The sequence below is a fragment of the Hypanus sabinus genome, chromosome 5 (assembly GCF_030144855.1).
Source record: "Hypanus sabinus isolate sHypSab1 chromosome 5, sHypSab1.hap1, whole genome shotgun sequence".
Taxonomy (NCBI): Eukaryota; Metazoa; Chordata; class Chondrichthyes; order Myliobatiformes; family Dasyatidae; genus Hypanus; species Hypanus sabinus.
In genome coordinates this window covers 91,979,126-92,005,648 of record NC_082710.1, presented here as the reverse complement: position 1 = coordinate 92,005,648, position 26,523 = coordinate 91,979,126, and the positions used below count along the sequence as shown (strand labels likewise).

Below are 26,523 nucleotides of genomic sequence, written 5' to 3'. Positions count from 1 at the left end.
AATAGTAATTCACTACATTAATGACCTTCTGTCCATCCTTATGTTCAAATCAATTTGATTCTCTTAGTATTTTATCTTTTTCATGGCTGCCTTTTTTTTATTCCATTGAAAGAATGCAATGTTAGACAACGAGTCACAAACCTTGCTCAGCATGCAGTACATTATGTAGCCGCTGAGCTCCAGATAAAACTACACCTAACTCGAAATTGAACCAAGCACTTCTGGTTGCATTCTCTGAGAGCTTGTCTGACATTTTCCAAGTACCAGTACAGGGAGCATGTCTGTACGACTCCTGAAATAGACTGGAGTTTCAAGGTGTGACACTTGATCCAGCTTTGTCACTCATGAAAAAAAGTAAGGAGCAGATTGCCACACAGCAAATTGCTAAAGAGATATAAATTAAACACAAATTATTGGAATATAGGTTTGTAATTCCTTGGAAGTGGCAATTTGAAATTTGAAAATTCCTTGTAAAAATATGGATATAATATCAACAAGGGCATCCCTTTCCATTTGTTCCCTGAAAATGTGCATTCCAGAGGTAGATAGAAAGTTGTCTTGTGCACAGTATAGGCTAGAATTATTACAGTGCTAATACTCCAGCTGTGCATGATCTGACAGGAAGGTCACATCTCACCATCTAGAGTTTCTTTAGCTAGACAGTGGTGGAGATCATTGCCACGGACAGCTGTGGAGGCCAGGTCATTGGGTATATTTAAAGTAGAGGCTTCTTGTTTAGTCAGAACATCAAAGTTTATGGGGAGAATCCAGAAGAATAGGGTTGAGAGCGTTCATTGATTAGCCATGATGGAAGGGTGAGCAGACTCGATGGGCTGAATGGCCTAATTCTGCTCCTCTGTCTTGTGTCTTATCATCCAAGTAATTACATTCTTATTCAATAAATATTGGTTTGTTATATACACTTGATCAAATTTTGGCTCATCAAATCAAAATTTTATATATTATTCATGTGCTTTTGGCATATTCTTCTGCAGAACCCATTTTGATCCAGTTTTGGAACTGAGTTGACACAGATGAACAGACATGCCCATTTATAAGGTCACATACAGTGATGGAATACAATTCTGCTGATGCTAATGTCTCACAATGCTTCATGGATGTTGATTTTTAATTTGTCAGATTTGAATCATTTTCATTTGGTATAACAGCAGTCCACTGATCTTGAGGAAGATATATTTCCAAGGACTATTGAGTAAGACCAAGGAACTGATGGTGGTTTTTCAGGAAGGAGGAAGTGGAAGAACACACACAAGTCCTCATTGAAGGGTCAGAGGTAGAAAGATTGAGGATTTTCAAATTCCTAGGAATCAGCATCTTGGTGATCTATCTTGGGCCAAGTACATTGATGTAATCATGAGGATGGCACATCAGAGGCTCTGCTTCATTAGAAGTTTGAGGAGATTTGTTATATCACCATAGACATTTGCAGATTTCTACAGATATACAGTGGAGAGCAATCAACACTGCCTAGAATGGAGATTCCAAATGCAGGATCGAAAGAGGATGAAGAGGATTGTATACTCCATCATGGGCACAACCCTCAATGCCATCAAGAGTATCTTCAAGAGGAGATGCCTCAAAAAGTCCTACTCCATCATTAAAGATCCTCATCATCCAAGACATGCCATATTCTCATTACTACTACCAAAGAGAGGGTGCAGGAGCCTAAGAACACATACTCAATGCTTTAGGAACAGTTTTTTTTCCCCCTTCCGACATCAGTATTCAGTCCATGACTACTGCCTGGTCATTACACTTTTGCACTATATTTTTTTTGTAATTTATTATAATGTTTATTTCCCGCACTGGACTGCTGTCACAATGCAACAAATGTCACACCAAATGTCAATAATAATAATCCTGATTCTGAATTATCACATCTATGGTTGGTCCCTTGGAGAGTCACGAAAGAACTAAATTCTATTTTTCAGAAGGTATTCTGATTAGTATTATTAACCTACTATGTCTGCACATTACCCATGACCATTTGTAATTTTATTTATTCATTCACAGGATGATAGTTGTGGTTAGACCACCATTGCCTTCGCACAGGGTGACCAACTGGGCCTGTTCAGAGAGCAATTCAGAGTCAATTGCATTAATATAGAAATGACTGTATTCCTTTCCTGAGTTACAGTGAACCACAAGATGGATCTTTACAATATCCCTATAGTTTCATTATGCCCAATCTCTTTGCTAGATTTTCATTTCAAATTTATTTTAATTTAGTCCCCAAATAACACAACCTGACTCAAATTCATGTCTTCACACCACTAGTTTAGGGCTCTGGTGGCTAGGTGAATAACCTCATTATAGTTTAATTGATTATCTGTGGGGATAGTACCCTTGCTTGGCCATTAATACGTACATCACTGTTCTTACTGGCAGGTGTGTCTGCAATGTTGTTTGTACATTGGTTGGACACCCAAGTTAGTGCAGACCTTCATTGATTCTATTATGGGACTATTGAGCATGCCCACAAGAAAATGAATCTCAGGGTTGTATATGCTGACATATATGTACTTCGATAATAAAATTACTTTGAACTTTGAATACATGACTTACAAGAATAAATTCAAATAATGTTTTGCCTTGTGTTGAATTCTCACTACCTGCTACAGAAACATTTTGGCTGGTTTGTCTGTCAGCTTGTTTTACAGTTTCACGGGTGATGATGGATATTAAAGTCAATCTACTTGACGTATATGCTGTGACTTTGCTGACCTTATTGCTCCTTCTCAATAGCATTCAACATATAGGAGTATTGGTTTATCAGGAAAATTCCTGCATGATTACCACAAGACTTTACAGGGCGTGGAATGTTAACAAGACCAGAACCACTCTATCCCAAGCATAAGTGCTATTTCTATTAGGTCCAACCTCCCAATGACTTTAGACTTGTCCTGGTTAACGAGAACAAAATTGGAAGTGTTGGCTGAAAGTACAAATACTATAGGTAATCACTCAATGAAGGTACAGTAGATGGAGGAAGTGAATAGATGACTGTCTGGAAAGTGGAGTTTAATGTGGTGAAGTACGAGGTCATGCACTTCACTAAGGAGAATGTTAAGGAAGATTATTGTCTAAATGGAGAGACCACAAGGGTTGAAGTTAGCTATTTATTGAGATACAGCATAGAATTGGCCCTTCTGCTGCCCAGCAACGACCGATTTAACCCTAGCTTATTCACAGGACAATTTACAAAGTCTACTAACCGGTAAGTCTTTGTCTGTGGAAGGAAACCAGAACACCTAGAGAAAACCCAAGTGGTCACAGGGAAAACATACAAGCTCCTTACAGACAGTGGCAGGAATGGAATGTGGGTCACTGGTGCTGTAAAGTGCTGTGCTAGCCACTACACTGCTGTGCTGCTCAGTTCAGAGGGAACTAAATGCTCTGGCGCCTGAATCACAGCTAGCAGGCAGGTCTGCCATAGGACGATGATGTAAACAAATTGTATATTGGCGTTTATGGCAATGGGGTTGTTGTTTAACAATCCAGAGGTTTTGTTGAGTTGTACAGACTGTTAGCAAGACCTTGCCCTAAAATACTGTATTCTATTTGATCCACTTAGCTAAAAAGGACGTAGGTAAGAAGTCATAATGAGATTCATTAGGCTAATTCCTGAGATAGTATGATGGTCTAATCAAAACGGGCTAGACAGTTTTGCTTTGCCTTCCGCTGAGTTTGAAAGTATTACTGATCAAACATGTCATCCTAAAGGAGCTTGAGAGGGAAGGCATTAAGAGGTATCCAACTGTGGTGGAGTCACCGACAAAAGAATAGTGAATCTCTGTGTAATACCCTGGTTTAAAACCATGTATTATTTTATTAGTTCAGTTACGCTGTTGGGTATTTTATTTCCTGCAGATTTTCTCAAAATGCAATGTGTTCCTTTAATTATGTTATAGAATTGAGAATTTCATTTCTACTGTTTAAAATTACGATTTAGTTAGGCTTGTTGAATTAGCCAGAAGAATTTGTTTAGTTAACATTTTTTCCCATCGAGGTAGTGCAGGAAAAAATTGAAGAAAGCTATTTTCTAGACAGAGTGTGGGATCAAAGAAGAAGAAAGAATGAGAATGGAAAAGGATAATGAACATCAGAGAGGAACATAGTGAAACTCTCACAGAACCCATTTGGAAGGACATGTACTGATGTTGGGAAATCCTCATGCAGGCAATGATCTCGCAGAGAATATAGAGAAAAGCTTTATTTAGCTGGTTAGCGCACAACGTTGATGAAGGTTGGATGGTGCTTTCTTGGAAGTTGCATGAATATTTGCTTCCTAGGACAGGTTCATCGACACAAAACCGTTTCAGTGTTGTGAGTAAATGAAAAGAAGCAAAAGTGAGCTCCAACAATTATGTGCACAATATAGACTATTATTTGTAATTATGATGGGCTTTCTCTTTATTTTTCATTATATAGTATTATTGTGTTTGTTATAGTTTGAGGTATTTTGTCAATACATATTTGATCTAAGTTTATACTGGTATGTTAAATTATTGTTTCCTGGTTAGCAGTAAATTTGCACGGGTGTGTCAGTGTTCATACAGTAACTACCTTCATTTTCACTTGAAAGGAACATTCAAACTTTAATGTTTATTTTTACCCTAATCATATTTACCCTAAACATGTTTATTTATTAGAAATGACCTTTTCATTGTTATCCCCATGCATTGTAGAGTTATCCAAGTTAGCTTGGATTTACAGTAATAGATCATTCATCACGAGCCTATAGTGTGAGGTGACGTATGGAATTCCCTGCCACATAGAATGGGAGTGGTCAGATCATTTGATATACTTATGGTGCAGTGCAGTATTTGAAAGCGTGAAGAATTGAGGGTTATGGGGGACTGATACAAAAGATTCGAGGCCAGCATAAATCAACCATGATCAAACTGAGCAGCAGGGGAGGCTTGGGGAACTGAGCAGCCTACTCCCGCTCTTATTTGGTGTGTTGGTATAAACTATAGCAAAGCTCCCCTGATTTTTGCATTTTCCTGATTAGCCTTTACTGCATCAACTGTGCTGGGTATTTCTTTGCTATATTGAAATCTCGATGAGAATTTGTTCACTGGGTGTTTGTTTAACTGTGCATGACTGCAGAGGTTTAGTATAACAATTAAACCAGCTCAGAAGATGGTTACGAGTAATGTAAATTAGCTTGAGTAAACATGATGTCAGGGACAACATTAAGGCATGCAGATTTCTTCCCAAGGTGGTTAATCAAAGTTCAGAGCTCAAAGTACATTTAGTATCAAAGTATGGATAAATTATACCACCTCAAGATTCATCTCCTTACAGGCAGCCACAAAACAAGAAACCTGGAAGAACCCATTAAAAAAAAGATTGACAAATACTCAATGGGCAGACAGAGAGAGAAAAACACAAATCCTGCAAACAATAAAAGCAAGCAATGGTATTCAGAACTAAAGTGAGCCTGTAATCAGAAAGCCTGGAGCAGGCCCACAGCCTCAGCCTCGGTTCGTCATACAGCGGGGCAAATTGTCACTCTCGATTTAGGTGGATGAGTTCTAAATCTCCTCCGCTCTGATTTTTCTCCACTTCACACAACCTGACTCCATCTCGACCATGCCTCTGGCTCGCTCTGACCATTTTGAGAACCACAATTAAGCTCTCCATGTTGGAACAAGGATACTGTAGACCCTTAAGCAGGCACGGGATAAGTATGCTAAGATACCAAACTCAAAATGAAGGGATAATTGGGTGGACTGAAATACTATCAGAGAAAGAGGAAACCGAACAGATTGTGAAGTAGCATACACAAAATGCTGGAGGAACTCAGCCGAGTCAGAATGAGAAGGCAGGGTGAGGGAAGGAAGAATTACAAGGTCGTAGGCAACAGGGAGAGGGGAGGGGCAAAGTAAAGAGCTGGGAAGTCAGCTGGTGAAAGAGATAATGGGCAATCTGATAGGAGATGTGGAAATATATCTGTAACCCTGAAATCTTTATGAATTTGTAAACTTTGTAAAATGTAATGTAATGAAATGGGGCCTATGAAACCCTAAGATGCTTTGCTGGTTTGAGTGAGAAAACTTACATGTGTTACATGGGAATAGACTATTTTCTTTGATGACTGGCAATTTTTTTAACAGGAGTTTTGATAATGGGGAGAAGGATGGAACTTCTAAAGATCAAATGTGAGAACGAGATACGGATGAAGATAATGGAGGAATGTAATGTTATGGAATAGAGCAACCTAGTCACTGTTCTTTGTCACAAAAGTATAAAGGTGCTTAGGTTGAAACAGAAGATCGGAGCTATATTTCCAGATGAAACTTGGCTGGAAGTATACCTCCCCTTGCAAGTAATGCACTGATAATTTGATCCACTCTGAATTTATTGTAGTTTGTTTCTTTATGTTGGAAGACCCAGCTGAATGGTACACGACAGAAGACAGTTGAGGGAGGGAAATGGAATGGGGAATGGTGAAGGGGAAGGTGGCGGGGAGGGGGAGAAATATCTAGAAGTTCGAGAAGTCCATGTTCATGCCAGCAGCTTGGAGGCTACCCAGACAGAATATAAAGCGTTGCTGCTCCAACCTGAGTGTGGCCTCATCACAACAGTGGAGCAGGTCTTGTACTGACATGTCTGAATGGGAATGGGAAGTAGAATTAAAATGAATGGCCACCGGGAGATCCCAATTTTTCTGGCGGATGGAGCGTTATGTGCTCAGCGAAGTGATCTCGCAATCTACGTTGGGTCTCTCTGATATACGTGAGGCTACACCAGGAGCTCCGTATACAGTAAATGACCGCAACAAACTCACAGGTGAAGTATCGCCTCACCTAGAAAGACTGTTTGTGGTCCTGACTGGTAGTGAGGGAGGAGGTGTAGCACTTGTTCCACTTGCAAAGATAAGTGGCAGGTGAGAGATCAGTGGGGAGGGACAAATGGGAGCCACGTAAGGAGCGATCCCTGTGGAAAGCAGAAAGTGGGTGGGGGGGGCAGGGAAAGATGTGCTTGGTGTTGGGATCCTGTAGTAGATGGTGGAAGTTACGTAGAATTACATGCTGGATGTGAAGGCTGGAGGTGTGATAGGTGAGCACAAGAGGCACCCTATCCCTGGTGGGGTAGTGGGTGGATAGGGTGAGGGCAAACGTGCACGAAATAGAAGCGATGCGGGCTGCCAACAGTAAAGTTTCAAAAGGCAATTACTGATTTGCTATCTTATGCTTTGAAAACAAAAGTTTTGATTCTATAAATCTCTTGGATCCATAAGTAATTAAGGCAATTCCACTTTCAAGGAATGGGGAAAAATAAATATTTGTTTGTGCTGCAAGCATCTTAAAAAAGTTGCAGAGTAGTCACTTCAGCAGCAGCTGAATGTAAACACATACAAAGTTTCATAACACTTCTGGGATTCTTGATTCCTCCTCTCTGGTGCTAAGATCCAGAGTCTCTATGAGCAAATGCCCTTTCAAGTCAAATTAATCAATCTCTTTATCACATCAGCAGCATCTGGAGCAGCAATTATTATTACACTGCTCAGAACAAAGCAGAAGTACCAAACACAGAGGGAGTCTGGTTTTAAAATTTGCACAAGCAAAGTTTTATTATGTCCTAACTTCAGCTATTTGTTCCAGCTATTTTCTGAGCTTGCAGCTGTATAAAATATGGTCTTAATTATTTTTAATTACAATTTACAGCTATACATCAAGTCAAAACATCAACTATTAAAAGTACTAATCATATACACCCAGTGGACACTTTACAAGATGCAGCTGTACGTCAATGTAAATATCTAATCAGCCAATCAAGTGAAAGCAATTCAAAGCACTAAAGTATGCTGACAGAGTCAAGAGGTTCGGTTGTTGTTAAATCAAACATCAGAATGGGGAAGAAATTTGATGTAAGTAACTTTGACCGTGGAATAGCAAGGAAATTCACTCAGTGGCCATATTGTTGTTGCCAGACAGGATGGCTTGAGTATCTCAGAAACTGCTGATCTATTAAGATTTTCCTCCACCGAAGTCTCTAGGGTTCACAGAGAATGGTGCAAAATAAAACAAACGAACATCCAGTGAGTGGCATTTCTGTGGGTGCAAATGCCTTGTTAAAGAGAGAGTCAGGGGAGAATGGCCGGACTGGTTACAACAGTGGTGTGCAGAAGAGTATTTCTGAATGGAAAGCATGTGGAACCTTGAAATGCAAGGGCTCCAGCAGCAGAAGACCACACCATGTTCACTTCTAATGTACCCCTAATAAAGGGGCCACTAAGTGTATTTCCTTGCTATTCCTTTGTGATTATTATTTTTGTGTTTGTTTAAAAGTGCACCAGTATCAGTAAAAATAATCTTGTCAAGTGACACTTGAGGAAACCATGTGCATTTCATGACTGTCATGCTATGAAGAACAGCAAAAGAAAATCACTGCTCACCAAGATCAGCCCAGGGTCTCCCAGCCACAGCAATCGCCCACGCTGACTGATCAGCCTGCCTGTTGCATTCACACCTACCTTGTGTTGGCCAACTGGCAGGAATATCTTGGGAGAATCTGCTAAGGAGACTCCTCTGAAGAGAAATGCATTGACGTAGTAGAGCAAGAGCAAACCCTGTACATAGAACTGGTAAGGCACACCCCCTGTTTGCTAAATGCTAAGCGTGAAATATATTTGAATAGGGTGGTATGCTAGCATAATGGTTAGCATTGCACTCTACAGTTCCAGCAACTCAGGTTTAATTCCACTCCTGTCTGTATGGATATTGTAAATTCTCCCCGAGACCAACAGCTTTTGTTCTCTCCCACGTTACAAAGACTTACAGTTAGTTGTGGGCATGGTATGTTGGCACCAGAAGCATGGCCACACTTGCTGGTTGGCCCAGCATAATCTTCAGATTGCATTTGTCCTGCAAGATGACGCATCTCACTGTATGTTTCAATGTACGGTACACAGGACAAAGAGAGCTAATCTATTCTAGTACTGAAGCCGTCACTTAGACGCATTAAAAAGTACAGAAAAAGATGAAAGTGATTCACATACAGTACTTCGTAAAAACTAAAACTTGCAAATTTTAAAATAATCATGAATTAACAAAAATATCGATCATTTCAACCTTACAGCCATTTCTCAGCATTCAAAGGGCTATTTGTGATCTGTCAAAGGTTGAGGAGGCAGATTTCCAAATGCAATTTCTCAGTTAATCAGCACAAGACTCAAATGCTGGATTTTTCTTTCCAGTTTCACAGCTGAGAAATTGTGTGGGAGTCATAAATTCCCTACTGGATTTTTCAAGAAAAGTTTCCTGCATGCAATGAAGAGATAATGTAAAAATGGATAATGAATGACCATTGTTCCTACCAGCCTTTGATGGAAAATTCACTTAAAAAGCAGATTATCTGACCATTGCTCTATCATTAAAATTGAGAGTAAGCTTTCATGATAAAAGCATATTCATAGTTCTTTTCTGTCCCTTAATACATATTCATTAATCCATAATTCTTCATTCAACAAGTTTTCTGCAGAACATCCATGGCATATCTCACTTGCTGACTCAATGGCCAATCCTTCTCTTCATTTCAGATTAATGATCATTTCACATAACTTTAGGCACAGCTTTGTACACTTGAACTGTGGTGTAATGCATGCTTCTCTTCAACAAGAAATCTTCACATCACTTGTGGTGATGGAAGTGGTTTTATTGGTTACTTCAGCAGATTGCAAGGTAATTGAATGATATAGTGTGAAAATACTTTCTGAAGTGAAAATCTACAATAGTATGTTTTAAATTAGTGGTTATAAACAATATTACTTTTCCTCCAGAAATAAGCAGATATCCCTCAGGTCAGTAAAATTACAAATCACAGCCAGTGGTCAATAGAGACAAACATTTAAGTTTATTCGTCAAACAACATTCATGACATTTTACACAAATAAATGAAGTGTGCAATTTTGCTGATACTTTTTTTTTAGATAAACCACAAAACTGTCAGAACATTGGTGAAATACTTTTGGTTTCCACAACTCTGTTCATTTAACTTCTCTGATGGCTCTTTCAGTTTTGGGAATTTTCATTATCACTTAGTCATTTCAACCTTTCCTTTCGCAGAATTTCTGGAGCTTGCTATAGTTGCTTCTGTCATTACATATCTTATTAATTTGGTTATAATCACATTTACATATCCATGTTTAATAGTCCTCAGGCACAGTTAAAATATCCGTTGAGTTGAGGAAGAATTCTAAACTACTGGTTTTCAACTAAGTTCCTTTAGCAACAGCTCTCACAAACCCCATTTCCAACTTTGAAACAGCTGCCAACAATTTGCTTCTTTTTTCCAGATATCCCACGCAAGAAAGTGGAATTTAGATTAAGTTTATTGGCCACTGTCTGTTGCTTCTGTTGTGGAGATGAGGGGTAAAAGTCTAAGGGAAATTGATTAGACTGTAGGGAGAATTAAAAATGGGATTTTTATAGGACTGGTATGAAATGGGTCATGATCAGAGCAGACTCAGAGGATGAAAGCAACTGTTTCTGTATAATGCTTCCTTCTGACGCTAATTTGGAGTTTTCTGTGTCCCATTTGAGAACTACTCCTAAAACTGTCTCTCTGACACATTCCAACTTGTTTTTAAGAGTCCACTTAAAATCACTTGAGTTTTTAGCCAAGCTTTCAATTATCTATCCCAACTCTTCAGTTACAATCTAGTAACACATTCTCCAGGCATGCTTTTGGAAATTTTATAAATTTGAAAAGAACAATGTAAATTGAAGGATAATCATATTACCAGTGATAAGCAGGGTAAAGACAAATCCAATGACAAATTTGCAATAACAGGAGGAAATGGTTAAGATGTGAAATTTATTATAAAAGTAACTGTACAGGACAGAAATCAGTGATGGTATGGATCACAATTCATGCCATTTTGCATATTGACTCATTTTGACATAAATAATGAAACAGGACAATTTATTTGGTTAAACAGTATGTGATTAAAAACCTAATTATTCGCAAGACTTACTCATTGAAAGTGTGGGGTAAATGTAACTTCTATTGGAGACAGTTCATCCTAATTCAATCTGTGGTGTAACAGTACAGGGTAAACAAATTGCCTAAATTATAGAATTGTAACTGTACAAGTGAAGTTATGATGCAATCATTGCACTGAGGAAGAGATGAATATTTTGAAGCTTTACCTGATCTCCAGATGTACTGTGCTTCTTTAGATGCTTCAAGAATATCTGCTGTTTGTAGAAAAAAGAAGATCCAAAGCATCATAGAGTTTCTCATTCGCTGCCATGTGCATCGCAGCAGGGCAGATTCATCTCTCAGGCTCATAGTCCAGAGAATTTCAGCTTAACACTGCAGTTTCTGAGGAAGAAATCATTAAAAAATTAGCAACTGCTACATATCCACCTTTTATCCGGTTTCCAATGTTTCCTTGTTTATAAAGAAGGCCTCTTTAAAGAAGAAAGTAATTATCCAATGTAGCCCAAAATCAATTATATGGACATCAAATCTCCAGTCATTTCTCAAAGAATTCTGGATTTCCAGTTTCAAACCTTATATCCAGATAAATGATCGAGCAGAGAGATTGCACACTGAAGAACAATGGCATAAATCTTGTTATATTCATACATGAGAGAATTGTTCAGACATAATATTATTATTATTGTTAGAATCTTAATTCGACTACATAATATTGACCATGATGGTTAAACCACTGCCGATGCTTGTATCTGCATTGACCCAGTTGTCGATCTTTGGATCACGCTCCCGAGATAGAGACAATTGGAATTGATTTTCTCAATTATGAAGTCTCTTCCAGAAAGTAAATTCTTTTGATACAGTACCTGAATAATCTGAGACTAGTGTGTGATAAGTGTTGCATGCCTGGGGAGACCCATCAGAACTTACCCATGGTTCTCAAAACTCTCCTACGTTATAGATTTTCTCCAGCGATGGCTTTTGTGCTTGCACTTTGACCAATCAAAGAGACAGATTGCCTTGATCTGTTAGCAACTCCATCATTGACCCTGATTTAGTTGGTAAATGCTAGCTGTACCAAAGAGAATTGTGAGTATTTCTCCAAGTCAAGGACCTCTATATATGGCTAGTCAAAGTTAGAAATCACTGTTCATTGGCAATGTGTGTTGTAATGCACACTACTACAGGATGTTACATAGAGCCCAACAGCAGAGATGGATTTTGTTATCTTTTCCCAGCACTTACTCAGGGAATATTCTTTTTAACTCCTCAATTAACCATGAAGCAGGATAGGAGGGAACACACAAGGGCATTGGGGGAACAATACAGGTCAGGCAGCATTTGTGAAGGGAAATGGATAATCATTGTTTCAGGTCCAGGCCCTTCATCAGGTGATGGGAAAAGAGCTAGCAAGTCATAGGTGTACTGAGATGAGAAGAGATGACACACAGGTGGAGGAGGGGAGACTCAAAATAGTGACAGAAGCTAGAAAGTGAAAGTGATCTTAAATGGAAATATAGGACTGTCCAGAAGGCCTACTAAAGATAATCAGATTAGCTGTGTTTAACGCTTGAACATTGAAGCATTGAAACATACAGCAAAGTGTGTTGTTTGCATCAAGGACGTGCCTGAGGCAGCACAAGTGTTGACACACTTCCAGCATCAATATAGTATGCACACAACTTACTAACCCTAAAATATAGGAGAGAACCCAAACTCCTTAGAGAGAGCAGCAGGAACTGAACTCCAATCACTGACACTGTATTAGTAACATGCCACCATGCCAATAACTAATCCCAAATAACATCAGATGAAATACTAATCTATTTTGATAGATTAGAGGCCAAAGCCTTATCAAAATGCACTAATTAAAGTGTAGCACCTACTTCTAACATTTAATTTCAATCAAAACTATTTGAATTAAATTAAAAATAGAGGACACTAGAAAAATAAAATTTCATTTGTAGTAAAGAAAGTATTGAGCTTTTTTTCTACTTTTCAGATTCTAATAGGTCTGTTGATGACCAAGGTTCTGACTATTATATATTTATAAATTCATTAAGACACAGTCTTTAAAAGTACTTGTGATGAATCCTGTACAAGGAACTGAATGGTTCAGTGAACCAAGAACACCGACTTTAAATTCTCCAGACAGATAAGACAGGAATAAAAACTTATCAGCAAGGATTTGAATGTGACTTTCTTGCAGGAAGGTTAACTAATGCAAATGTAAGCAAACTATTACACTCGAATTATAAAATCAGATTCAGTGGATACATATGCAAAACAAGGAAGCATTTGCAAATAGTGGAATAATCTCCAAGGAAATGTAGATGCTATATTTATCCTTCAAGGAAGGAAAGAAAACAAGCAATAAAATATCATATCAGAATTGGATTAATAAAGGGTTAAAAGTATGGCATGCACTGGAATGATCAAAAGCTTTAGAACAAACAGAGAGCTTGTTTGTCAGGTTTGTCAAACCGGTCATTAAAAAGACATCTAAAAAAAACAAGGTCAACCCATAACTGAAAAGAAGGTCTGTATTAGTCAATTCTAATTTTAGATCTTTGCCCACCTACCTTTGGAGACAAGGGAAACGGTAGAACCACTTTTATATGAAACTTCCATAAATCAAAGCAATTTCTACTAAAAGGTGTGGTGTACCAGTATCTGTGGAGAAAGTGAGCATAATCATCTACTTCACACTTCCTTTTTCTATCATGTGATATTGCATCAGATGAAAGGAGGAAAGGAGTTTAACTATCACTCGTGTGAATTTAAAAGACTAGCAAGTTAATCACTTGTGAAAGCAGAAGTAAATCTACAATTTACTTTTGGATGCAAATCAATCCACTTGCTTGCTTTCATTTCTAATTACATGGACTGGATGGGTATCCAAATTAAGAGTATTCACCTAATATCCACATGTGTTTCTTTCTCCTGAAGTCAGTAATCAGCTCCTTGGTCTTGCTGACATTGAGTATGAGGTTATTGCTATGGCACCACACAGCCAGATTTTCAATTTCCCTCCTATATGTAGATTCATCCACAAATTTGAATATGATATTGTAGCTGAGCTGACCCACACAGTCATAAGTGTAAAGTGAGCAGAGCAGGTGGTCAAGCACACAACCTTGTAGCGTGGACATCGTGGAGGTAATATTGTTGCTAATCCAAACTGACTGCATCCTGCAAGTGAGGAAATTGATGCAATTGCATAAGGAGGTATTGAGGCCAAGGTAAAGGACCTTATTGATTAGTTTTAGGGAATGATGGTATTAAATACTGAGCTGTAGTCTATAAAGAGCATCCTGATGTATACACCTTTGCTGTCCAGATGTTCCAAGGTTGAATGTTGCACTGGCAGGCAAATTGGAGTGGATCCAAATCGCTTCTCAGGCAGGAGTCCAACCTCTCAAAACACTTCATCACAGTGGATATAAGTGCTATTCAACGATAGTCATTGAGGCAGGTTACTATGTTCTTCTAAGGCATCAGTCCAATTGAAGTCTGCTTGAAACAAGTGAGTACGTCAGACTGCCAAAGCAAGAGATTAAAGATCTCAGTGTGCGTTCCAGGCAGTTGATCAGCAAGAGATCTTTAGTACTTCACCAGGTACCCCGTCTGTGTCTTTTTAGAGACACAGAACTTAGGTACTCACAATTAAAGTTGTGAAGCTAACTTCCCCAAGTACATCTAGCTGTGAAATTTTGAATCTGCATTCCTCAATCCCTCCGTTCTACTGCATTCCTCAGTGACCTACCACTCAATGTGCATGTCCTACCCTGGTTGTCCTCCCAAAGTGTAATACCATTGTTTGCATTAAATCCCATCTGCCACTTACAGCCCATTTTTCTAGCTGGTCCAGATCCCATTGCAAGCTCTGATAGCCTTCCTTGCTGTTCACTACGCCCCCAGTCTTAGTGTCATCCGCAAATCTGCTGATCCAATTTATACATTATCATCCTGATCATTGCTGTATTCAGAAGAGCAGAAATGTTCAAATTTATCTCCCACTTAAAATGTAATCATCAGATTAGACTTAGCTCAGTGGCAATGATAACATCTAAGTTCTAACTCTTTTCTAAAGATTGGTGCATATAACCTAGGTTGACACTTCATCTGTCCTCGGGGAAACAAAGTGTCACATGGTATTACTTGAAGAGATAGGGAGCTTATCTGACATCCTGGCAAATTGTTACCTCATTTAGCACTCTGAACAGATGATCTACTTATTTATAGTTGTGTCTAAGAGAATCCCATTTTTAATTAACCACCATATTTCAAGAGAACGTCAGCAAGTATATTGCCTCTTATCCTGTGTATGACCCCAGTCTGATTTTGGACCATCCTCACTGGGCAATCCTTTCACATGCAGACTAGTCCTTGAGGCACAACACAATATTTTAACTCTTTGAACATCAAGATAATACCTTCTGCTTAATGCCAAACCATCAGAAACTCAAGGCAGGTATAGGTAACTTGTGCTCTTCAATAAAGGGCAAGTAAGCGCTTGGGATTTTATTCACAACCTGCCAGCTTTCTCTATTATATTTCAAACTAACATTGAATTAAGTGACATGATCATATGATTCCAGCCATCAAGCTTTCTCTGTCATTCATAAACACGATAATGATATGTCTCAAATGTACTTCCCTGCATTCATCACTATTGCCTTTCATCTCCCTAGCATGCTGAAATCTATAATCTCAGCCTGACAATCATTGAAAATGGAGATTTAAATGTCCTTAGTGAAGAAATTGTTCATAAATGTGTGACCCCATACCCTGAGTTGGTACATGTCACCACTATTCACCACCAAATCCTTTTCAAAGCCACTAATCAGTGTCTACTCTCCCATTCCCCTTCAGAAGAAGCCTTTTTATCTCAATAAACTCAAAGCTTACTGATTTAAATTAAAAGGTACCTTGGCAGAAGGAGCAGAATTAGACCATCTGTCCCAACAAGTCTGCCTCACTATTCCATCAAACCTTATTTATTGTCCTTCTCAACCCCATTCCCCCCTTTCACCCCGTAACCTTTGACACACAGACTAATCAAGAACATATCAACTTCTGCTTTAAATATACCCAATGACTTGGCCTCCACATCTATCTGTGGCAAAATAAATTCCACAGATTCTCCACAGAAATTCCTCCTCATCTCTGCTCTAAAGGGAAACCTTGTACCCTCAGGTCCAAGACTCCCCCACTACTGGAAACATCCTCTTCACTTCCATTCCATCTATCTCATTCAACACTGGATAGGTTTCAATGAGATCCCTCTTCAATCTTCCAAACTCCAGAGGTTCAGAGCCATCAAATGCTCCTCATACATTAACCCTTTCATTCCCAGGATCATTCTCGTAAACTTCCTCTGGACCCTCTCCAATGTCAGCATATCCATTCTTCGATAAGGGGTCCAAAACTGCTCACAGTACTCCAAGTGTGGTCTGATTAATGCCTTATAAATTTGTCCTCTAAAATGTGAAATACCTTGTTTGGTTAAGCAGCAGTGGGATTTGAAACATTTCTACTGAATGATTATTTTCTCTACAACAGGCATTTTTAATCTTTCATAAAATTGCCAATGAGCAATGAACATTTGAAGGAAAGCAAATCTGATGTCAAGCATTCATCTTCAATATGGAATATGTTGTTCCCATTAGGTATTCCCTACAGCATCCGGACAGAGTACTGACAAAACTCATTCCAATCTGTACAAGTCAGTGACTGCAATGTGTCCTGACAAGTTACTGTGCTCGGGGATAGACAATGCGCCAAAGACTTGAGCTTCCACATGGTTTATGATGTTAAATCAATGTAAATTTATGAAAATATGGTAGTAGTTTTAAAGCAAAGTAGTATTATTTCAGTCAGAGCTATCATTTCAGGTATGTGTTATACAGTAGCTGAACATTGATGTTTAATGAGGTACTCTATTCAACATGAGCTTTTCTAATTACTGGAAATATGCCTTTATTGAGCAGAGGAGATTTGCCTTTCCTGTTAGATATGGGACAAGGTTGTCCTCAGTCATGCATTGCCTAAATTTGCTATCAATCACCAGCTAAATCTGAACTCATTACTCACATCACATCCTGTGAACTGGCTGTAGGAAGTTGTTCAACCTTGCATTCAAATGGCTTTGCATTGTGATGGAACACTCTTTCAGGGATGGTGGGGTTTGGAGAACCAGAGTGAATCATGAGCCAGGAAACTACTAGAACAATTTAACTTGAAAAGCCAGCAAAGCCAATCCCCGCATTAGCTTGCTGTCAAAGAACTAAATGTTTATCACGCAAGGAAACATTCCCCAAAGTATTAAAATCATTCCTAAAACATTTTTTAAAACTTGTGAAAAAAATCACATTAAAATCATGCCTAACCCTAAATCATCTTGAACCTTCTCAACCATTTTCTTCCATTAAACGCAAATTATGAGGAACTGAAATGACTTCAAATTACTGTATATTGGTCAAAATTACTGATGAAGTATGGTCATAGAGTCACCTTCAAAACGAGCAGCTCCCGGAATCATGCACACATGCACAGAAAGTCACAATCAAGTCAGATCTTCCACACAAATCTCTTCTGTCATATTAATGGCTTCATTATTCAAAGCAAACAGCAGTGATTTCATTCTCCATATTAAAATACGTGTTTGCATTTCTAAGGCAACACACTCAAAATGCTGGAGGAACTTAGCAGGTCAGGCGGGGTAAGGAAATGATTAAACCGTCAATGTTTCAGAACAAGAGCCTTCGTTGGGAAGGGGGAAAATGCCAGAATTATAAGGTCGGACGAGGGGAAGGTAATAGGTGAAGCCAGGTGGGTGGGAAAGGTAAAGAGCTGGAGAAGGAGAACCTGATAAGGGAGAAGGGTGGACCATGGAAGAAAGGGAAGAAGGAGGGGCATCAAGGGAAGGTGATAGGCAGGTGATGAGAAAGGGTAAGAAGCAGAGTAGGGAATAAAAGAAGAGGGAGAGGGGAAAAAGAAAACAATTCTTGAAGGAGAAATCAATGTTCATGCCATCGTTGGAGACTACCTAGATGCAATATGAGGTGCTGCTCCTCCACCCCGTGATAGGCCTCAATATTTCGGAAGAGGAGGCTGTGGACTGAAGTGTCAGAACAGCAATGGGGATAGGAGATAAAATGGTTGGCCACTGGGAAATTCTGGTTTTGGCAGATGGAGCAGAGGTGCTCAACAAAGTGGTCCGCCAATTTACACTGGGTCTCAACCACGTAGAGGAGGCTGCATCAGAAATGTGGGATATACAATCGATGACCCCAGCAGGTGAAGTGTTACCTCATCTGGAAGGACTGTTTGGTGCTCTGAATGGAGGTGAAGGTGGAGGAGAATAGGCAGGTGTAGCAATTCTATTGTTTGCAGGCAATCAGTGGAGGGGAATAGACTGGAGTCAAAGCATTTGGACATGAGTTCAGTGGGGCAGGAGCAAGCAGAGACAATAATTTTACTTGGACTGTCAGGTTTGTGGATCTCAGGTAGGATTTAGAAATAAGCAGTGAGGGCTAAGGAAACGACAAGCTTGATGGCAGTGGATGGAAGATCTCCAGATTTAATGAGGTTAGTAGTGCTGAGGGAGACAGTGGCCTAATGATTAAGTGTCTGAAAGTTGCCGCCGAGCATCAGCAGGATAGAGACCTCAGCAAGGCATTTCTAGGCACAAAAAAGACTGCAAGTGTTAGGAATCTCAAACATCAAACAAAATGCTAGAGGAACTCATTGGATTAGGCAGCATTTATGGAGGGAAACTCTTTAAGGGTCTTGTCCTGATATATTAACTATTCATTTCCCTCCATAGATGCTGCCTGATCCACCGAGTTTCTCCAGCATTTTGTGCTGAGCTTTGCATTTCTAGAACATCTTTCAAGTTCACAACCTCCCACTGATGCATCAAAGTTATATATAACTATTTTGTTATAAACTTTTTGGCCCAAAAGTAGCTCAAATAGTTTGATAAATGACAGGAGTTACACTTCACTTGCAGCTTGAATCCTCAAGAGAGGTGAGCCAGGCCCCTCAATACAGAATCACCAAAAGACACACAATACCAATAAGATGAATAACTGGGTAAATGATGGGTCTTTGCAGGGTGTTGCCTCAGTTAGACATCTCACCTTAAAAATAAAACGCACAATCTATCTGGGTAGAGATTAGGAATAGTAAAGGGAAAAATCGATGGCAGGGGTGTTTATAGGCCACTGAATCATAACATTACAGTGGCACAGACAACAAAACAAGAAACATTTGATGCATGGAAGATTGGAGCAACAATTGTTGGTGAATCTACTTGGTCAAGACAATCTTGAGGAGGACTTCAGAGAATGCATCTAAGATAGTTTTGTTGAACGGCATTTTACTGAACCTACAAGACGAAATGTTATTTTAGATCTGGCCCTGTGCAAAGAGACAGGTAAAATTAACAATCCTGGAGTTAGGAATCCTCTTGGTAAGAGTGATCACAGTGTGATTGAATTTCTCATACAAAGTTCGATCTAAAACCAGCATATTATGACTAAACAAAGGGAGACTACAACAGGATGATGGAGCAGCTGGCTATTGGAGACTAGGAACTTGGGTTGTATGCCAGAGAAGTTCAGGAACAGTGGAAGACTTCCAAAGAGATTTTTTCACAGTGCTCAAAGTATATGCCAGTTAAAGGACACTTTAGTTGGGGAGAGCCAGTCTTAGGTAACTAAGGAAATAAAAGAAGGCATCAGAATAAAATTTCATGCCTACAAAAGTTAGTAGAAAACTGGAAGACTGGGAAACATCTGCTATCTTCTCAGTTGTACTTATGTGCCATGCCCGGTCCAGGTCCTCCAAAATAATAACACAGAGGAATTTAAACCTGCTGGCTCTCTCCACTTCTGACCTCCCAGTGAGGACTGGCTTATGGAGCTCTGGATTCCTCCTCCTGTACTCAACAATCAGCTCCCTGGTCTTGCTGACACTGATTGTGGGGTTGTTGTGGTGGCACCACTCAGTCAGATTATCAATCTCCCTCCTATATGGCTACACGCCAAGAAGAGACGTTATTAATGTGATTGGAGGTGAGCACTTAAATACTATCACTGCCTCTAAAGATGTAGTGGTGAACAAAGTAGTGGGCTTAAAGGTATTCAGGTCATTTGATCCTGATGGGCTGCATCCCAAGAGTAAGAGAGTAAGAGTGAAGTTAATGTAGATGAGATGTGATGATCTACCAAGACTTCTTGGACACTGGAAGTTCCTAGAACTTCCAGTTCTATTTCTATGTTCCAATTCCAGTTCTATGATGCTATTTAAAGAAGTGTGTAGACAAAGGTTGGTGATTATAGAAGCTTTCTTAACATCTGTATTTTGACAAACGCTTTAAGCTATCATTAAGGATGGGATAGTGAAATATCTGGAGAGAAGCATTTCCGTCAAGCAGACTCAGCATGGATTCATGAAGGGCAGGTCCTGTTTGACAAACTTACCGGAGTTCTTTGAGGATATAGTGAGCATAGTGGACAGAGAGGAACAGATGGACTGTGTATACTTGAATTTCAGAAGATGTTTGATAAGGTGCCCCATAAAAGACTTACCCATAAGATAATGATGCCTGAAGATGGGGAGTGGGCAATAGTGGGTAATGTATTAGTATTGATGGACGATTGGTTAACCAATAGAAGACAGTAGGTTTGGATAAATAGGTGTCACTCTAGTTGGAAGTTAGTGGTTAGCAGGGTTCAGTGCTGGTCCTGCAACTGTTTGCAATATACATCAATGATTTAGAAGATGGGACTGAGTGAAACATATCTAAGTTTGCTGATGATACTACACTGAATGGAAAAGCAAGTTACACAGAGGATGTAGAGACTCTGCACAGAGATATAGATCGGCTAAATGGGTAGGCAAAGGACTGGCAGATGGAGTACAATGCCAGGTCATCCACTTTGGAAGGAAAACTAGAAGATCAGATTATTATTTAAATAGTAAAAGACTGCAGTGTGCTGTTGTGTAGAGTGCTTGTGCATGAATTGCAAGAGGTTGCTTTGGAGGTGCAACAGATTATCATGAAAGTAAATGGAAAGTTGCTAGAGCAGTCGAACTTAAGAGTAGAGAGGTATGCTACAACTGTACAAGGTAATGGTGAGGCTGCACCTGAGTACTGTGAGGAAAGTTATACTGGCTTTGGAGGTGGCACACAGGAAGTTCATTAGGTTGATTCCAGAGAAGAGGGGGTAGCCTATGAAGCATGATTGAGTCACCTGGGGCTACACTTGAAGGAATTCAGAAGACTGGGAGGAAATCTTATAGATACGTAAAATTGTGAAAGGGACAGACAAAATAAAGGCAGGGAATTTAATTCCATTGCTAAGTGAGACTAAAACCAGGGGACGTAGCTTCAAGATTTAAAGGGAAATAGATTTAGGAAAGATGAGAAGAAAGTACTTTATCCAGAGAGTAGTGAATCTGGTGAATTCTCTGCCCTGAGAAGCAATCGAATGACCTTATTTAAGACAGAGTTAAGTTAGTTTTTGCATAGCAGAGGAATTAAGGATTATGGGGAAAAGGTGCAGCTGAATCGATGGGCAGATCAGTCATGTCCTTCTTGAATGATGGAGCTGTCACGACAAGTCAGATCCCAACTCCATCTCCTATTCCACATGTTCTTATAAATACAAACATACACATTTACTGCAGCAAAAATCATCACGAAAGTCCTGTAGGCACAAGATTATGAATATTTTATATATATATTTATTGCCTAACAGTTTGAAAAAAGTAACGATTTACTATCATTAATTGGCATAAAAGTTATCCAAACTACAAATATACATGAACAGATAAAATTAATCATATTTGAAATATTTTGCTGCCAGTTAGGATAATAAAGTACAAAAACTATCTTTGAGTCTCTTTTGGAATAACTCAATGACATTTTCTAAGTTCAAAGTAAATTTATTATCAAAGTTATGTATAAATTGCAATATACTACCTTGAGATTCATTTTCTTGCAGATATTCACAGTAGAACACAATAATACAACATATGGAATTATTGAAAAACTAAACAAAGACTGACAAAAACCAATGTGCAAAAGAAGCCAATCAGAGCAAATTCAAGAAAAATATATAAAGAACATAAGACAGAGTCCTTGAAAGGAAATCTGTAGGCAGTAGAATCAGTTTAGACTTGAGGTAAGTGAAATTATCCACACTGGTTCGGGACCCAGGTGGTTGAAGGGTAATAACTGTTCCTGAACCTGGTGGCTTGGGGACTAAGGCTCCTGTATCTCCTTCCCAATGATGGCAGTGAGAAGAGGGTATGGTCTGGGTGGTGGGCCCATCTTTTTCACTTTGATTCAATGCAAAGTAAAGCATGCATAATTAAAATGGTCAATTATACAAACTTTTGAAAAAAATCTGCCCTCAACATAATGAAATACTTTCTCTGTACATTCTTTTAAATAAACTTACAATTTTACCAGAATGCTGGGAATCTTCTTACATATCAATAATTCAATATGTGAATTTTTTTCTATAATTGGAAGAACGTTCCTATAAACCACTGCCGAAATTAAAACATAGCTGCATATTAAATAATGGGAAATAGATCAACATATTATATAGTTCTGTTAATATTAGTAGTAACACTAAAGTAAGACCTAATGAAACAGCGACAATAACAAAATACAAAGATACGGTAGCAACATATTAAAACTGTTAAAATATATTTTTACTTACTTCTGAGTATGGACTGGCTCTTACCCAAAATGCCTGATAGATTTATCACCTATATTTGCCCCAGGATGTTTTGATGTCCAGACTTTTACAAGTTCTGATTTCTGCGTGTGATATACAGCATTAAAATAATCTATTTATTAATCCATTTCCTTTCAGTGACAGGAACTTCCAAATGATCACTAACACTCATCCATGATACAATCTACACACTCTCTAGTCAAAAGACTTTTACATCAGTAGGAAATCAAAATCAGCTGTTAGAAAAAAGTACACATTGAACCAACAGTTAATAAGTGATTATGATCTTTTAAATTGAATAATGTTTTGTAAGTGGTTATATTTTTATAGTAGAAGATCTTATTGATAACGTGAATTATAATTGCAATAGTTATTTCATTTACATGTTCATGGGAATGTCCTAAATGTAATAAATAGATCAAATTATAACAGATTATATCAAATTAAAACAAATTAAAAGATGATGTTTATCAACTCAGAAATCAGAATTTGGAAATGACTGGACATCAATTGCTACATCCTGGGGCAATTGTTGGTGATAACATGCATTTTGCATTACAGCCAGGTTATACTCCAAAGTAATTTTTTAAATAGTAAACAAAATTTTGTATCTTCTAAATTTTAGAAAATATCTTTGATGTATTTTGTCATTGTTAGCATTTCATCTGGTCATTCCTTTAGTATTGCTGCTCATATTCATGTAACTACATCATCTGTTGACCCATATCTCATTTAAATGCACTTATGTTTTAATTTCAGCAGTGCAAGGAAAATTCTTCCACCATTTATAGAAAAACATTTAGATATTGAATTATTGATTTACAAGAAGATTCAGATAGAATTGGAAATGTATTTAAAAAGAAAGTACAAAGAAACTATTTCATTGTGTTAAAGGGCAGAACTTTCTGAAGTTTGTATAACTTGTGTTTTAATTATGCATGCTTTACTTTGATTGCATTGGAAATATCATTAACTTATTTCCAATCACTGTTGTTTATTATCTATTATTAGACATCGGCTATCCCAAAATACAACCAATCTTTACATGTTATGGAAGTGCATTAGCAAATTCAGACAGCTGAGTTTGAAACCAACACAGAAGACCCCAAATTTAAAAGGTAGTGATTGAGATCAGTAGTGATCAGCATGGGTTTTTAAAAAGAAAAGCTTGTATGCAGCATGATATGTAGTCAAGATATAATGCCAGAATCACCATCCCTGGTTAACTATGAGGCCATTGTATTCAATTGCATATTTTACATAACAAATAATAGGGCATATTGCAGCTGAAATGTTAGACCCAGAATAGAAATTAAAATTTGCTCTGAAATCACTACTAAAATTCTGCATGTTGGCCTTCCATGGGTTGTTACCTTTCCATAAATGAACACTGTTCTTGGCATGGCTTCCTTTTAATTTTGTTGCCTTTGTTTTCTTTTACCAAAGATGGTCCTGAGATTTGTGTTTCAACAGTTGAGGCACAAATCAGAACCAGCCACTACATTCGGCATCCTTTCAAGACATTGATTACACTAGATGAGATCAGCTGATTTATAGCTGTGGGAGTATTATTGAATGGGCTGGGGAAAGTAATCTGTATAACTTATGGTATATTGTATGTAACATTGCTTATAAACTGTGTATTTTCTGTACAGAAACTAGACTTTCACACAGCCTTCGGTCCATTTTTTATATCAAAATTTAACATTGCTGCTCTCTATAAAACAATTTCAAATAAAACTCTGCACGCTACCATTTCATCAATCTACTGAATCAATGTTCTTTGAAAACAATGCCACTAAAATGCAGAAGGTAAAACAGCACAGCTTAGAACAAGCAAATTGGCCCACAGTTGTGCCAATTTATACCAACTGTCCTCCTCCTGTGTATCATCCATATACAGAACCTTCATTCCTTTCATATTCATGTGTCTAACTCTTAAACTCCATCAAACTGGCAGCCTATCCCAGGTGTTATGTTTACTCTTTAACAAAGACAAACTTGCATGGGTAAAAACATTAGAACTATTTTATTTACAGATTTACAGAATGGCTTTAGCTCAACCATACTTTACTCTAGACCGGGGGTCGGCAACCCGCGGCTCCAGAGCCGCATGTGGCTCTTTTACGTCTGTGCTGCGGCTCCCTGTTGCTTTGGGAAATAATTGGTTGTAGCGACCCTTTTCCTGGCACATCCGAACCGACTCACAATTAGATAGCCTACGGGGGTTTGCGAGCACAGAGCTTTGGAGCCTCTGCGCCATGGGGGGCAGGTTGAGGGAGGCTTAAAGGTGAGGCTGAAGATTTCGAATAAAGTTTTTTCCTTCGACTGCAGTTACCGACTCCGTGTCGTAATTTTAGCGCTGCGTGTAGCACACCGCTACATGGTCAGTATTTAGTTAAAATGTATTTTATGTTAGTTTGTTAGTTTTTGAAATGTAAATCTAAATTTGAAGATTATGGTGATCTTGTACAATCTAAATAAGACTTTGTGGCGACCCATTTCCTGACACATCCGAACCGGCTCACAATTAGCCAGCGTTCAGGCTAAGGGAGATAGCCTACGGGGGTTTGTGAGTACGTGTCTTTTGCAGCATCCGCGCCCATGGGGGGCGGGTTGAGGGAGGCTTAAAAGCAAGGCTGTTTAGTTCGAATAAAGCTATCTTTGACTGCAGTTTACTGACTGCGTGTAGCACACCGCTACAACGTGTTTTTATCGCTGGCTGTCCAGAGGAGGTGCTGAAACGCTTTGTCGCGTGTCTGGAAGAAGTGAAAACTTTCCTGGGCAGCAAAGGGCTCACCTTTCCTGAGCTGGAACAGCCAGAGTGGCTGGAAAAGCTACACTTCATGGTAGACATGACAGCGCACCTGAACACGCTGAACACAGCTCTTCAACGGGGTAAGGACGTACAGCCCTGCACATGTTGGAGGATGTTTTGGCATTCGAGCGCAAGTTGACGTTGCTTGCCAGAGATTTACAGAAAGGCACATTGTCTCACTTCCCCAATTTGAGAGAGTTCAAAAAAGGTCACGACATGATAAATTCAGAGTATTTACATTCTGCAATCATCGCAATGCAAACATCATTTGGGAAACGCTTCTGTGAGTTCAGAGAGGAAAAAAACACATTATCCTTCCTGGTCACTCCCCTAAGCATCGATCCATCCCTACTGAATACGACTGCATTGTCAGGTGTGAGTCAACCTGAACAAGGATGATAAATATTTTAATTGCCTATTATTTTACGTATATTCATATGTTTTCATTGTTCAGTGAAATAGTCCTTTTATTTTTCAGGTTGACAGCTGGCTGACGTTATTTTTGGTTTGCTGCTGGCGGCAAATTTAAGTTTGGCGTTTTTCATAAATACAAGAAGGACTCAAATAGACGTTGAGTATTTTACTTAAAAGTAACCTTCAACCCAACGTCTTTTTTTCGGAGGTCAAAATGTTTTTGTTGCATGCAGAAATGTAATTTCGTTTTCTCTGCAGGAGTTCATCAATTTCATAAATGCAACACATTATAGTTTGTTTATACATAGCATAAAGGCAAAACAAAACGTTGTATGCAGTGTTATTTCATTTTAAATGTCAAACGGGTTTTGCGGCTCCCAGTGTTTTCTTGTCTGTGGGAAACGGGTCCAAGTGGTTCTTTCAGTGGTAAAGGTTGCTGACCCCTGCTCTAGACCTTCCAGCCAGCCAAGTGTGTGTGTATGTGAGGCCTGTTCACCAACATCACTCCCAGTTCCAGGTGAATGGTTTGCATTACCTACTGGGAACTGAAGTTCT

The 26,523-nt window shown here is 38.8% G+C and overlaps 1 protein-coding gene across 5 annotated transcripts in view; it reads right to left on the bottom strand.

Moving 5' to 3' along the window:
• Positions 1-26,523, bottom strand: part of thsd7ba (thrombospondin, type I, domain containing 7Ba) — a 969,622-nt gene that overhangs the window by 872,273 nt on the left and 70,826 nt on the right. For all 5 annotated transcript variants that reach the window (XM_059970235.1, XM_059970236.1, XM_059970238.1 and 2 more), the window contains exon 2: positions 11,184-11,358. In XM_059970235.1, the coding sequence (XP_059826218.1) occupies positions 11,184-11,325 (142 nt within the window). In that variant the 5' untranslated portion in view covers positions 11,326-11,358. The remainder of the gene's footprint in view (positions 1-11,183; positions 11,359-26,523) is intronic.